The sequence below is a fragment of the Gopherus evgoodei genome, chromosome 7 (genome assembly GCF_007399415.2).
Source record: "Gopherus evgoodei ecotype Sinaloan lineage chromosome 7, rGopEvg1_v1.p, whole genome shotgun sequence".
NCBI lineage: Eukaryota > Metazoa > Chordata > Testudines > Testudinidae > Gopherus > Gopherus evgoodei.
Window position 1 is genome coordinate 71,017,296 of NC_044328.1, and position 15,473 is coordinate 71,032,768.

Below are 15,473 nucleotides of genomic sequence, written 5' to 3' on the forward strand. Positions count from 1 at the left end.
GAGAGTGGGGGAGAGCGAGCCAAGGAGTGAGAGGGAATGTAGTGAGTGGGGATCAGGGAAGGGGTGGGGCTAGGGTGTTCCATTTTGTGTGACTAGAAAGTTGGCAACCCTAAGGGGCTGGGACATGCCAGCTGAAAGAGTTCTGGTGGGAGATGAATGCAGGTGGTGGATGAACCCCAGTGGCAGGGCGGGTAGGGTGAGTGTGGGAGGGGGACTGTGATCCCTTGGGGTGGAAGGGGGAGAATCAGCCATGGAGGGTCTGGAGTGGATAAGCGGCAATGCAGGGCCAGCTCCAGGTACCAGCGTAGCAAGCAGGTGTTTGGGGTGGCCAATTCAAAGGGGCAACACTCTGTCCGGTATCGGGGTGGGACGTCTGGGTCTTCGGTGGAAATTCGGTCTCTCAGTCTTTGAGCTGCCGCCAAATTGCCGCTGAAGAGGCAGAGAGGGAGTCCCCACCGTGGAGCGATTGAGCTGCGACTAAAGTGCCGCAGCTCGTCTTTTTTTTGTTGCTTTGTTTTTTGTTTGTTTTTATTTTGGGGTGGCAGAAAAGCTGGAGCCAGCTCTGCCCCTATTGGAGGGGAGGGTACATACAGGAGTGAACGAGCATGAGCCCCAATGCATGGGGCGGTGGTGAGTGATCCCCAGTGGATGAGTAGGTGGGTGCCTGCTGCGGGGGGCGGTGTCAAGTGAGCCCGGGGGCGGGGCCCGTGACGAAGAAGGCGGATCAGTGAGCTCGGCGGGGGAGGGGCGGGGTCAGTGAGCCCGGGGGCGGGGCTGAGTTGAAGCGCGTCCATCCAGTATCCAGACATGGCGGCTGCAGCTGGGCCACGTGGTGGGGCGGGTCACATGATCGGGTTTAAGCTGACGGCCGGCCGGGCTGATAGGGGCGGGGTGCAGGTGCTGGTCGGGCTCTGCCATGGAGCGCGCGGAGCCGGTCTGGGAGCGGGCCTGGGCCCTCGACGAGATCCGCAAGGGCAGCCAGAGCTGGTCGCTGGCCGCGGATGCCGGGGTGAGCATTGGGCGGCGGCTCGGGGCCATGGACGCGGCTCCCGGGGGGCCGGAAAAGGGGTGTTGGGGGGCTGGCGGCGGGGATCAAGGGGGGGGGGTGGCGGGGCAGGTGAAGGGAGCTGCGGGGGGCTGATGAAGGGGCCTATGGGGGAGGTGCAGGTGATGGGGCTGGCGGAGGGAGGTGACTATGGGGGGGTTGTGTGGGAGGTGATTCCCCAGTTGGACTCACTCTCAGCCTCTGGGCCCTGTTTAGCTTTTCCTGGCACCCACTTCCCTCTCCCTGTGCTGCGGCCGCACCAGGGGGCCGTTCCCCAGGTGTTTCTCATCGCCCCACAGTGGGGGCCTGGCCGTTTCTTGTTGGCCCCCCATGAAGGGGGCTGTCCTCAGGCAGCCTGTACCCCAGTCTAGTGGGTGCACTCGGGAGGGTCTTGGCAGCTGGAAGTAGTGGGGTGCTTGTGGTGAGGGCAGGGCCCAAAGGCTGAGCTAGCTGTGTTCCCCAAAGCTAGCTGCAAAATTAGGGGTGGGCTCATGGGTCTGGGGGGGTCATATACAAGCTGGTAGTGGGACTCTTTGGGCAGCTGGCTCTAATGAGGGGTTTGTTCCTCCTATGCTGTGTGGATTCTTGAATATTCGGACCTCTCCCTGCAGACTAGAAACCCAAGTATGGCACTAGGGTGCTACTGCCCAAGAGCTGGGAACTCTCTCCCCCCCTCTGGAAGTACAAACAGAAAATGAAACTGGTCTCGCTCTCCAAACTGAGGGCCACCTTCCCTGTGGATTGGGGAGGGGGTAACCCACGGATGTCCTGACAGCTCTAGAATTTCCCATCTCCCCATTCACCCTACTCACCCTAGTCCCCTCTGTGACTTTCTGCCCCTCCCACCTGTTCAGCACATGTACCAATAGTGACAGGTTCAGCGTTAATTACCTTCAGAAATTTCTCTGGTTGCCAGCACACCCCGAATGGTACTGTGGACAACTGCCATCCTGGGCATTCCCTCACTTCCCCGTGTCACATCAAGTCCTCATGGAATCATAGTGTGACTAGTGCCAGGGTGAGGGGGCCATGGAGAAAAGAGTGGGATGTGATGCCACTTTAAATCCAACTCCTCAGCAAATCAGAGGTGGTTTCTGCTATTTTAATACTCTCTCTTGTTTTATGAACTGGCCCTGTGTGAACTGCAAAAAAAAACAAACAAAAAACACTACCAAAATAATGTGGGGTGGGCAGGAATCACAAGAACATTTAGAGTTTTAGTAATCTCAGTCAGGAGTTCTCCAGTCTAAAAAATCTTTATTTTGTCACTTTCCTGTTTTTTAATTCACTTGAATGAATAGCCCTGGCCTTTTTATTGTGGCTAAAACTATTTGAAATTAAACACCATTCTCTTATGTGTTTTGTAAATAGCTTCTGCATTTTCTGCAAGAGTTTTCCCAGCAGACCATCTCCAGGACGCATGAAATTAAAAAGCAAGTAGATGGACTGATTCATGAAACAAAAGCCACAGACTGTCGCCTACGTAATGTCTTCAATGACTTTCTTATGTTGTCCAACACACAGTTCATTGAAAATGTGAGTGCCCCAGGATCTAACAGGCTTAGAAGCAAGTGATATAATTTGGAGTATGTTAAAATAGAGAGCATTTCTCCTGGATCTCTATTGTTTGTTCATTTTTGTTTGGCAATCCTATAACTATTGGTAAAATGATGTATTGTTTCTGATGATTGTCTGTTCAGAAGTCACTTGCCTAATATTTCTGGCATAATTTAGAGAAGTTCATCGTTCTGGATTCTTTACACTACTGTGAACAGCACCTTCCCTCCCTTGCCCTGGTGCTTTCTGGGCTTTAGCAACCAGGGAATTTCTTTTGGTTTTTCAGTCTCAGCTGCCTGAAGTCTGACATAAGGAGCATCTCCTTGTAATCTACTTCTGGGTCACAGCCCCTGTCTGTTGAGAGTGGCTGAGATAGCCCATATCTGATTGTTCTTCACAGTATATTTTTAGTATCTTGTTCAGTCCAGTTGTAAATGTCTTATAAGGAGACTTTGGTAATCTTAGAGACTTCCACAGTCTGATTTGAAAAGCAATGTAGAGTTTTTTGAGATGATCACCTATCTCAGTGGTTCTTAACCTGGTGTGCACGCACCCCCTTGGGGTGCGAGATGCCCTTTCTGAGGAATCGAGAAATGCCAGATTTTTTTAGAAGGAAATCATCGAAAACACAAATTAAGCACAGGCATGTAAGTACAACTACTTTGTTTCTTCAAACCTATGTATTAACATTATACATTTAACGATTATTCCATTAAATTTTAACTGCAAAATTAAAATAAATGTATAATTCTCTCTTTCATTCTATAGTTATGATATATCTAGGTTTAAAGAACTAACCTGCTTCAATGATTTTTGATAAGGGTTGCAAGAACATATTTTTGAGAACCAAAAGGGTGCAGGCTGCAGTAAGGGTTAAGAACCACTGACCTATCTGACTGTATTTCTTGATACACTGTTAATAGGGACAGTGTTCATATATGTATTTGGTTCTGCTAAACCTGTGTTTCCCAAACTGTGTCATGAATCCCAGGGGGATCATGAGAGAGCACCCTGTACTGGTGGGGGTGTGTGTGTTATGAGACCTTTGGAAAAAGGGGGAGGGGAGTAGAAAATGTAAGCAAGTGTTGCTAAAGTGGTGGGTGGGGGGTGAGAGGGGGAAAGGGAGAATCAAAACCCTGGCACACTGCAGCTCTCAGCTTGCATGCATGCATGGCAGTACCAGCGCCGGCAGCCATGTAACATTGGGCTTGCAGGTCACATAGTAGGAGTGCTGCTAGCATGGCATCCAGGTACTGCTCAGGCATGCTGGGCCTTGGTGTGCCAGGTCCTCAGCATGGCTGGGGCTTATGATTCTCTTCGCATCAGGGACCCAAGGCTCACTGGCAGTGAGGGGTAAGGGTGTGGGAAGCAGGGGCTCCCGACAGGGGATGGGTTGTGTATATAGGGGCTCATGGTGGGAGGGAGGGCAGAGGCTCGTGTCTATGATCTCAGGGACTTCCCCCACCTTAAGGACTCCGGGAGGCTCTGGGTGTGTGTTTGTAGGGGCTTATGGGCCATGAGGGGCAGGTTAGAAGGCAGCATCTGAGAGGGGAAGAGGAAAAGGCTCTAACCTTCAAAATGAATGTAAATAAAACAGTCTTATCCACCTTGCGGAGAACAGGCTGTGGAGTTGCTTAGTGAATTCTGTATGATAGGCCTGCAGCACCTTTGCAAGTACTGCAGCTGTAGTAATCACACCTTGGGTGACTTCACAGGTTATGTTGGAAGCTCTGCACAATTGTAATGTCTTTGTTATAGTATAGTAGAAGCAGGTGCCGTAAAATATCAGAGCTGATGGTTTGAAGACAATTGTCTGTAGCTATTGCTCCTTATTAGAACAAAGTATTTGCCGTGACAGAATGACAGTATTGGTGCTCGCATATGTGAACATCAGTGTTTCAGTACAGTAAGAAGTTGGATGTGAAAAATGTTGGTGTTACACACTAAACTACTACTTAACTACTTAGTGAATAATGCTATAGCAATGAATGGCTTTAATTTCTGTAGACATTCTGAAGTGTTCTGCACACTGGCAGATATTTTGCCTTGATCAACATTGTACTCTGATTATGCTTGGCTTTCATAAAGCAGAGATACTTTATTCCTGTAAGGGCCTTTGTACAAGGACAAGGCAGTGGAGACTCAGGCCCTTGGTATCTTTAGATACTGTGATACCTAGCTGTGTTGTGCTGCATCATAATGCTGCTGTGTAAGACATTTTAAAAGATATCATAGGTGCTCAATGTTTTTGAAAATCTGGTCCAAATTGTCTCAAGTTGGTTGCCCAAAAATTGAAGTACTCTGAATTGGGGCTGCTTCTAATACCTTTGGCCTAAACTTTTCTGTGCTTCAGTTACTAATCTGTGAATCAGTTTAACGTCTTACCTGATATTCATAGCTAGGTTTGGCAAGATGGTCAGTTGACCATCCTTTATTTGACCATGGTCATGTATTCCAGCAAGTGTCCTGATGTAGGCATCTGCCTACCTTTTTGATTGCATCATGGTGCCAACAGGTGGCAAGCCTATTTTAGATGTCTTGATCGTTCAGTTTACTACATGCTAATGCCACTTATTTGGGGGGGAAAAGGTGAACTAATTGAAGTTGAGCATCTTGATTGGCTGAAATCTTCTAGAACAAACATTGTCTTTAGATTTATATCTTTACTTGTATACTGGGCCATCAATGCACCTGGTGGCTTACAAAGCACATTCAATAAACTCAGACAGTCTTTGCCCGAAGAATTTACAATGTAGAACAACTACACAAACATGCAGAAATTAATTCAGAAGAGAGTGGGCAAGGGACAGGAGGGTTCAGTTATTAAAATTTCTTTCCCAACACAGAGAAGATTTAAGTTAATTTTCTTTTGTAACTGTTCAGTCTTGAATCAGTTCACATTTAAATGCTAAGCTGACATTGCTTAAAAAAAGTATTAACAATCATTCCTGTTTTTAGAACTTCACCTTACTCTGTTTTGCATTTTTCTGAGTTAAAGTAAATCAGTTATGGAACTTTGTTTTTTGTAATTAGGCATAAGTATATAAGGCTAAGCCTATTGGAGACCATAAAGTCTTATTCTTCTTCAAGGGATTGCTCATGTCTATTCCACAGTAGGTGTGCATGCTTGCCACATGCATCGGTGTTGGAAGTTTTTTCCATGGTGCGGTATAAGGGGCACTGCGCGCTCCCCCCACCCTCAGTTCCTTCTTGCTGCCAGTGAAGGTGTTTCGGAACGGCTCTGTTCCAAGTTTGCTGTAGCTCATCCCCCAAACTGCTTGTTCATTCAGTGTATGGTACTAGTAGTTAGGTAATTTAGTTTAGCTAAAGCAGCCGGGTGATCTGCATGCGGACTATCTGCACTGTTTGGCAGAACCCATCTCAGCGACTGCTGCAAGATTTGCAAGTCGTTTAAGCCTCGGACCAAGAGAGAAAGGGACATTAGGCTCAGGGCTATTGCGATGGAGTTGGCGCTGACTCCAGCATGGGCGCGCCGCTCCGAGTCGGCACCGAGCACCACGGTGTTGGTGCACGGTGACCCTTCAGCGCCAACGACTAGTTGGCATCGCTCCCCGTCCACAGGGCATGCTAAGAAGGCTAGGAAGAGGCCTTCTTCGCCACGGCACTGGAGTAAACCCGGGACAAAGGCTAGACCTATGTCAGGCAGTCCTCGATACCCACCGGCCTCTAGGCCTCCGACGCACGTCGAGTGGAGTAGCCCGGCCCATTCAAAGCAGGCCTCTCCGGATGTCTGGATGCCCTCCACACTGGAGGCCCTGCAGGTGGCCTGGGATGTTATGTCCATGCCAGTACCAGGAGCACCACCAATGTCTGCCCCTCGCTCCAGAGGCAAGCTGCTGCTGGGATCTCTGCAGTCACCCCGGCTCGGTAGTGATCTTAGTCGAGGGAACATTTCTAATGCTGTTCACCACCCAGCAACTGTTCAGGGCAAAGTCCACATGGATCGCCCTCAATGCCCACCAGGCTGTCTGATTGGGTTCCATCTGACCAAGACTCTCTGCACTGCTCCGCCTCGAGAAGCAAACACTGACGGGACCGAGGCAGACGATGCCAAAGGTCTTTGTCTCAGAGGGGTTATCACATCTGGTCACGGCATGAACATTGATGTTGTTCCCTTTCAGGATCACACTCCAGGACCCCGCCACGGCATCGCCTCCACAGCACCGGGCGTCGATTGCAGGTATCTCACTGTTGTGGGCCCGCCCAGCGGAGCCGATCGCAGAGCAGCTGTTACCAACGGTACCAGTCCTCCATATCAGGATTATAGTCCTGTGGTCAGCATTGCTCCTGGTGGTGCTGCTCCTCCTGCTCCAGGGACAGCAGCAGGTCACAGTTCAGCACAGCCTCCCTTCATAGTTGTTCATCGGTGAGCTAGGCTGAACATCTGGCTCCGCTGGTGCCACAGCAGGTGCAGTGGCACTGGGCACTGTGGCCCCTGATACAGCCCCCAGTGGAGGCTCACTCGGTGGCCTCAGAAGGACCATCGCCTCCCTTTCCAGACCTCCAAGGAAGGAGTCGGTGGGACGTACATCCTCGGCACCATGCCTGGAGACTGATCAGGTGGTGGACCCTCCAGTGCTGGTGGACACCCAAAGTACTGCACCAGCCTCCTCACGCTCCTCGAATTAAGCGATTTATAGCCCTTCCCCCCCTCTGTCCCACAGGAGGACTTTAGGGCCCACAAAGAACTCTTAAGAAGAGTGGCATCAAGCCTCCACCTCCAAGGAGAGGAGATGGAGGAGCCTTCGGACTTCCTGTTTAACATGCTGTCCTCCTTAGCACTGAGCAGGATGGCCTTGCCTGTTCATGAAGGAGTGGCAAAAATTTCAAATGACTTGTGGCAAACTCTGGCCTCATTGGCCCGCATCTCTAAGAGAACGGAACGCAAGTATTTTGTACCGACCAAGGGGCATGAATACTTATACCCACCCTGCTCCTAACTGTCTGGTGGTCGAGTCGGTCAGCCACAGGGAACAGCAGGCCCAACCAGCCCCTACCCCGAAAAATAAAGATTCAAGGAGGCTGGACTCATTTGGAAGAAAAATGTATTAGTCCTCGAGGTTCTAGTTACGGATGGCAAACCACCAGGCTCTCCTGGGCTGGTATGAGTTCAATCTATGGGGCTCCCTGCCCAAGTTCGATGACTCCCTCCAGGAGCGCAACAGGAAGGAGTTCAAAGCTCTGGTGGAGCAGGGCACAGCAGTTGCCAGGGCAACCCTGCAGGCAGCTTTGGATGCAGTAGATATTGCCGCACCGTCCATGGCCTCCACAGTGTCCAGAAGAAGGGTGTCATGGCTCCTGCTCTCTGGGCTGTCCACAGAGGCGCAGACCTTCCTGCAGGACTGTCTGTTTGACAGCAAAGCTCTGTTTGCAGAACAAACAGATACAAAGCTTCATGACCTGAAAGAGTCCCACACAACTTTCCAGACTCTGGGTCTCTGTGTTCCGGCTCCAGCTAAACCTAAGTTCAAGCCGCAGCAAACTCGCGCTCAGGCCACCCAGTCAAAATACGAGACCTCTTATAAGAAGTTGCGGGACTATCAGAGGTGCCCACAGAGGCAATCTCGGTCTGCCCCCCAGCCTGGGTCCTCCAAGAGTAAGCAAAGGGAAGAGGTAGTTTTGACGGAATGCCCCGGGGCACGCTGCTAGTTCTCATCAGGGATCCACCCTCCTTAAAGCTTCCCTTCTCTAATTGGTTGTGTGCTTTCCTCCCAGAGTGGTTGTGGCTGACCTCAGACGGATGGGTCCTCAACACCATCTCCCAGGGCTACACCCTCCAGTTTACTTCCTCCTCACCCAACCACCCCGTCCCATCGTCTCTGAGGGACTCCTCACACAATGCTCTGCTCCAGCAGGAGGTGGGGTGGCTCCTGGGCCTAGAGGTGGTGGAAACTGTACCGGGGGAGTTCAAAGGCAGGGGGTACTACTCACGCTGTTTCCTTATCCTGAAGGCCAAAGGCGGGATCAGGCCCACTTGGACCTGCGAGGCCTGAACCAGTACGTGGTGAAGTTCAAGTTCCGCATGGTCTCCCTTGCCTCCATAATCCTCTCCCTGGATCCCGGGGACTGGTACGCTGCCCTCGATTTGCAGGACACATACTTCCACATTCATATATTCGAGGGGCACAGACGCTTCCTCCATTTCACGGTGAGGCAGGAACACTAGCAATTTACGGTCCTCCTGTTTCGCCTGTCCACTTCCCCCAGGGTATTCACGAAATATATGTTGGTGGTGGCGACCTACCTCAGGCGCCAGGGGGTCCAGATCTTCCCCTGTCTGGATGACTGGTTGGTCAAAGAGAGCTCCTGGTTGCAGGTGCAGGATCACGTGGTGCTCCTTCTGTCCATGTGCATCACTTTGGGCCTGTTGGTAGACAACACCAAGTCTACGTTAGTCCTGGTACACCGCATAGAGTTTATTGGGGCGGTCCAGGATGCCTCATTGGCCAGAGCCTCCCTCCCACCGGACAGGTTCGAGACCATGAAGGGGCTCATCGATGTGGTCACAAGGTTTCCGGTGACAACAGCAAGAGTGTGCCTCCAGCTCTTGGGTCACATGTCGGTGTGCACAGATGTGGTCTGTCACACCAGACTCGAGATGAAGCCCCTCCAGCTCTGGTTGGCCTCAGAGTTCTCCCAGGTCAGAGACAGGATGGACAAAGTCCTCATGGTGCCTGAGCCAGTGATCACTTCCCTTCGGTTGTGGTCCTCCCCAAGAAACATGCTCCAGGGGGTTCCTTTCAGGGGTAGAGCCCTGTCGCTGGAACTAGTGTCCATCGCATAGGACCTGGGATGTCGGGGGTCCATGTGGTGAACGTTCAGACCCAAAATCTGTGGTCGGCTCAGGATCTGACCCTGCACATAAACATCAAGGAGCTAAGGGTGGTAAGACTGGTGTGCATGGCCTTCCGCTCGCACCTGGAGGGCTGCGTGGTCAGAGTCCTCACTGACAACATGGCCTTGATGTTCTATATCAGCAGGCGAGGTGGGGCCTGATCCTCTGCTGCAAAGCCCTCAAGCTGTGGGACTTTTGTATAGCCCACGACATCTTCCTACAGGCCTTCCATCTACCGGGTGCCCAGAATGCGCAGGTGGATCGCTTGAGCAGAGACTTCTTCTCTCAGCATGAGTGGTCCCTCCACCCAGAGATGGTGCACAGACTTTTCCAAGTGTGGGGAACTCTCCAGGTGGACCTGTTCACAGCTCAGCAGAACCATCACTGTCTCCGGCTCTGCTCCGGGGGAGGGGCTTGGATGGGGCACTATCGCTGATGCCTTCCTCCTGTCCTGGTCAAGCCAGTTTCTCTATGCCTTTACCCTGTTCCTGCTGATTGGCAAGGTCCTGGAAAAGATAAAGTCGGACAAGGCCTGGGTCCTTCTGATTGCCCCGGTATGGCTGCTATGGGACCCTCACAGGCCTGGCAGTTACCCTGTCATGGCTGTTGCCATCCTGCCCGGACCTGCTCTCCCAGGGCTGCTGCCTCCACCCCAACCTAGAAGCACTCCACTTCGCAGCATGGCTGCTCAATGGTTAGGTAGGGAGGAAGGGACATGCTCGGAAGGAGTTCAGCGCGTCTTCCTAAAAAGTAGGTGGCCCTCCACACGCTGTTCCTACTTGGCAAAGTGGTCTCGGTTTTCCAGATGGGTGGATGAGTGGGGCATTTCCCTGGTGGCCAGCTCGATCCACCTTATTTTGGAGTACCTCCTTCACCTTAGAGCCCAGGGCCTGGTGCCCTCGTCAGTCAAATCAGCCTTCCGTCCATTGGTGCTGGGTCATACGGTATTCTCCCATGCTATGACTGGCTGATTCCTTAAGGGCTTGGATCATCTTTTCCTGTATGTTAGGCCTCCGGTCCCACAGTGGGGCCTAAACCTGGTGTTGGCCCATCTAACGGGGGCCCCTGTTTGAGCTGCTAGCCACATGCTCCTGGTCACACCTCTTGTGGAAGGTGGCCTTCCTGGTTGCAATCGCGTCGGCAAGATGGGTCTCAGAACTCCGAGCCCTGACTTCCGATCTCCCATACACAGTGTTTCATAAAAATATGGTCCAGCTCCACCCACACCCTTGGTTCCTCATGAAGGTGGTCTCTGCCTATCACATGGGTCAGGACATTTTTCTGCTGGTCCTTTGCCCCAAGCCCCATGCTTCCAGTGAGGAGCGCCACCTCCACACGCTGGATGTGAGATGGGCTCTGGCTTTCTATCTGGAACGGACTAAGCCATTCAGAAAGTCTTTGCAACTGTTCATCGCCGTGGCCGAGTGCATGAGAGGTCGGCCAATCTCCACTCAGTGGCTCTCCAACTGGATCACCTTGCACAACCATACCTGTTATGACGTGGTAGGAATCCCTCCGCCACCAATTGTGAAGGCTTACTTGACTCAAGTGCAGGCCTTGGCTTCCTTTTTGGCCCATGTCCCCATCCAGGACATTTGTAGGGCTGCTACATGGTCTTCGGTTCACATTTTCACCTCGCATTATGCGATCGTCTCCCAAACCAGGGAGAATGCCGGGTTCAGCAGGGCTGTGCTCTGTCTCGAATTTGTGAACTACCCATCTCCAACAGATATAGCTTGGAATCACCTATTGTGGAATACACATGAGCAATCGCTCGAAGAAGAAAAGACAGTTACCTTTTCTGTAACTGGTGTTCTTCGAGATGTGTTGCTCATGCCTATTCCACATCCTGCCCTCCTTCCCCTCTGTTGGAGTTGTCTGGCAAGAAGGAACTGAGGTGGGGGGGGGCACGTGCAGTGCCCCTTATACCATGCCATGGAGTCACCACTCTAGGGGTCACTGAGGCGCTCCCCTATGGGTACTGCTAGGGGAAAAACTTCCGGCACCGGTGCACATGACGAGCACACACATCTACTGTGGAATAGACATGAGCAACACATCTTGAAGAACGCCAGTTATGGAAAAGGTAACTCTCTTTTCATTTGTTACTGTTCTAATAAATTTGTACTTTAAAATATTTAACCATTTGTGATATTTGATCTGTCAATTGACCAGTTATTTTTAGAACAAACGCCCAATCCTATTCATAAAATTGTTTTGCAATTCTCCTATGAAAGGTACTAAAGAAGTACAAAATAGTTTCTATTAAACTGTAGAAAAAATGCCCAATCTTCTAATGCTAAATTAATACATGTTGTTTTTAAATAAATGCATTACTGTTCTAAAATAGCATCATGCTGAATCTCTGATACAAATGATCATATTGTTTCTGTTTCATGGGAATGTAGTGGGACTAGAGAGTCAATATGTTAATGAATTTTTCTATACCTCATGGACAGTACCTGTTTTTTCACCACTTACAGCAGAATGTTATATTAATTTGAATCAATTCTCTTGAATCCATAGAGAGTATATGATGAAGAAGTGGAAGAACCTATTCCCAAAACTGAAGCAGGAGACAAAGCAGAACAGGTTAGATTACTTATATTACGAGTGATGACAGTGTGTTTGGAGCTGTGGAAAACACAGAAGTAGACACAAGTTTTGGGTTTTTTTTTTATTTTTGTTTTTTTACTCTCAAGCACTTGCAACTTAGATGCTGAATTTTGTTTACTCTTGCAAGTCCACCTGTTGGGTGACTTGAGTCTCACAACCCTAAGAACTCAGGAGCACTCTTGAGGATGACTGGTGTATTGTAACTTCTAGCCCAGTATCTTGTGTCCAATAGCCAAGCTTAAATTCTAGTTTTCTAAGTGCAACACGTAATTGTAGCAAAAGGGGCAGCGGGCTAAATACTCTTCCCAGATCCTGGAGTTGTGACTAGAAACAGGATTGTGTCTGGAATCCTGTAATGGTGCAAAGCCGGGAAGTCTTTTCTTCATTTGGTAATTAAATGCACTTGGAAACTAAAATATCTATTGTATTTTGGGTTTGGTAAAATGGAATTTAATTTCCGATGAACAGATGTATTCAATTCTATCCATTTGAAGCTTACCTAGGGGACTTTGTCATTTTAACTATAGTGAAATAGCTCTGTTGAGAGACAGCAATTTTCAGTCTCACTGCTATGGCATAGTTGAACCCATGACCTCTACCATCAGAGGTGGAAACCATACCTCTATCCCACCAGGAGATCTGAAGGTAGCTGTATTGAGAGTGGACTCATTATGCTGATTTGGAGCTAACCTCCTACAATTACGTTTGACAGTGAAAATGACTTTGACTAAAACGAAATACTAATACGGTGTTTCTATTATTTAAAGGAGAAAACCCGGGAACAAAAAGAAGCAGATTTGATTCCTAAAATCCAGGAAGCGGTGAACTATGGGTTGCAAGTGCTGGACAGTGCATTTGAGAAGCTGGACATCAAAGCAGGCGATTCAGATTCTGAAGAGGAAGAAACTAATGAAAGGGTAGAACTAATACTGGAGCCAAAGGTAAAGAAACCTGCCTTTATGAGGAGCATTGGGCTTGAGTCTTGTATACCAGTGTAAGTGGGGAGCAATACCAGCCAAGTTGGTTATGCTGGTGTAAAACTGATACAAGTTGCATCAGAATTAGGCCCGTTGATTGGGGCTGAAGTGGTGGGCAGCAGCGCCCCTTGCTGAGCTATCTGGATTTGGGTAGCTAGCTCCTGTGTCTTAGAGCCAACCAGATAGTAGTTTTTGTGAAGAGTGTGTTGAAAAAGGCCCTGTGCCCTTTTCTGTGGGTTTTCTGGTGCATGTTGAAGTACAAGGGGGTAGTTCATATTGATGGGTTTGGGAAGGGGCATGTTCAATTTTTGTGTGGGGAGGGGGTCTTAATGAATGTGAACTCTTTTTTGTCCCTTTATGCGGTTCGGAGACAGTTTAATTGATACAGACCACGATCTCCATTGGACCAACAAATAACAGTCCTAACTGTCAATCCTGGACCCAGGACTCCAACCTAATACTTCTGTTCGTCCAGTCTTCATGAGCATTATTCAACACCTGATTTGGAACCTAAAACCATTTGGGGAATAAAATATAGTGACTAATAGTCTGCACAGTGTTAAGTTTTTTAAAAAAACGGTGTGGTATTGTTTTGAAATAGGAACTGTAAAGTGTCTTCTCTGTGGTATAGAGGTGTAAACAAAAACCCAACCCTCTTTGTCTCTTTACAGGATCTCTATATTGATCGGCCTTTACCTTATTTAATTGGCTCCCAGCTGTTCATGGAACGCGATGATGTTGGGCTGGGGGATTTCTCTAGTGAAGGTTTGTGCGGGCGATGGTCTTGTTTGTTGGTAATTAGTTCCTGGCTTATTGCTTATGGCTCACGTTGAAGTGAATGGCTCTGATTATGTTGTGTGTTGGTGATTTTGATGACAGGTGCACTAAGGGGGGCATGCATGCACCATATCGGGTACCTGCTAAGAGCTAAATGTAATAGTGAACTGGCCAAGCTTAATGTGACTGAGTGCTCAGTGCTTACGAGATCTGACGCTTCTGTGCATGGAATGGGGGAATTATCATAACCTGTGCTTTTCAAACCAATCTCTTTACACAGTGTTTAATTCTCCATTTACGATGCTGTAGGCTAGATGTCTGTGTTCTGAAGGCTGGATAGCTGCATGTATCACTGTGCTGTCTGAACTGAGCTCTCTTTTCTGTTTGTCATTTTTGAACAGAAGGGTCAGTAGACAGTGATCGTGGGAGTGTAATTGACAGTGAAGAAAAAGATGAAGAGGTAAGAGGGGAAGGTAACTGGCTGTTTAAGCTTGTTGGGACAGGAGCTATTTTTGTTCTGTTTGTACATTGCCTGGCATAGTGGGGTTCTGGGCCATGACTGGAGCTCCTAGGTGCTATGATGATACAAATAATTTTTTGCATAAACACTTGGGCTTCTTGATTATATGATGGCCTCATTATTTAGAATATTTTCCACTCAACATCACTAAAGGGTTAAATCTCTTTTAAATTGTATATTTTAACTGTGATACAAATATTTCACATTGCTGTTCTTGTGTGGTAATTTTTCCTCAAACAAAATCTTTTCAGTAGAGCAATAAAGAGACACTAATTCTACTTTTGCTGCCTGTATTGAGCAATGCATATTTGATTAGACTGAAAATATTTCAGCCAATTATTGTTGAAATTAGATTTTCCTGTGGCTGCCCACGTGCTGCAGATATATGCAATGATCCAGTATGGTGACAGAAGATGAACAACAGAAACCCCATTCACTGCTTACTCTGTAAACCTGCTTGGCTCCACTGATTATGGTGAACCATAACTTGTGGTTTTATACACTTAGTGTATCAGTCTTTTTTGCATCTGACAAGCTATGTCTGTAATGTGTACATTACATGCACCAGCTGTGTGCTAATTAGTGGACGCGTGCTCTCCACTGCTCCTGAAAAGTCTTTTGCTTTCTGCATTTTGTAAGACTTGTGCTTTCCTTTTGAGCCAGACTAAAACTCCTATTAAAATGTTGAACACCTTTCTGAAAACAAAGCTTTAAAAACTCTTGTGCATCAGTCATGGTCTGTAGTGACTAGTTACTAGACTGCTGGGTTCAGTGACAGAAAGCAAGCCGAATAGGTGCAGTAGGCTGTTTTGGTGGTCAGAACTGCTGCGGACATGGAATTTTAAAGCATTCTAACTTAGACAATGCACACAGTCATGTTATGTGTTTGTGTATCAAATTGCTTTTGCATTCTAGGAATCGGATGATGAATTTGGAAACCCAAGTGAGGACAACCAAAAGCCAATAAGGGCAAGTATTGTGGAATGGAACAGAAGGCTGTCTGATTTTTTAAATCAAGATTGGGTGCTTTTCTTTGGCTGCGTTCTACAGGCCAAACTAGATGATCACATTAGTCACATTGATTCTCAGGCCAGAAGGATCTATGTGCTGTAGACAGTGGAGATT

The 15,473-nt window shown here is 48.6% G+C and overlaps 1 protein-coding gene across 4 annotated transcripts in view; it reads left to right on the forward strand.

Moving 5' to 3' along the window:
• Window positions 1-866: 866 nt before the first annotated feature.
• Window positions 867-15,473, forward strand: part of WASHC2C (WASH complex subunit 2C) — a 61,359-nt gene continuing 46,752 nt past the window's right edge. For 3 of the 4 annotated variants that reach the window (XM_030571024.1, XM_030571021.1, XM_030571022.1), the window contains exons 1-7: window positions 867-1,009; window positions 2,417-2,581; window positions 11,985-12,050; window positions 12,842-13,015; window positions 13,723-13,816; window positions 14,230-14,288; window positions 15,264-15,317. In XM_030571024.1, coding sequence (XP_030426884.1) covers window positions 917-1,009; window positions 2,417-2,581; window positions 11,985-12,050; window positions 12,842-13,015; window positions 13,723-13,816; window positions 14,230-14,288; window positions 15,264-15,317 — 705 coding nt within the window. In that variant the 5' untranslated portion in view covers window positions 867-916. The remainder of the gene's footprint in view (window positions 1,010-2,416; window positions 2,582-11,984; window positions 12,051-12,841; window positions 13,016-13,722; window positions 13,817-14,229; window positions 14,289-15,263; window positions 15,318-15,473) is intronic. The other variant, XM_030571023.1, reaches the window with a different exon arrangement.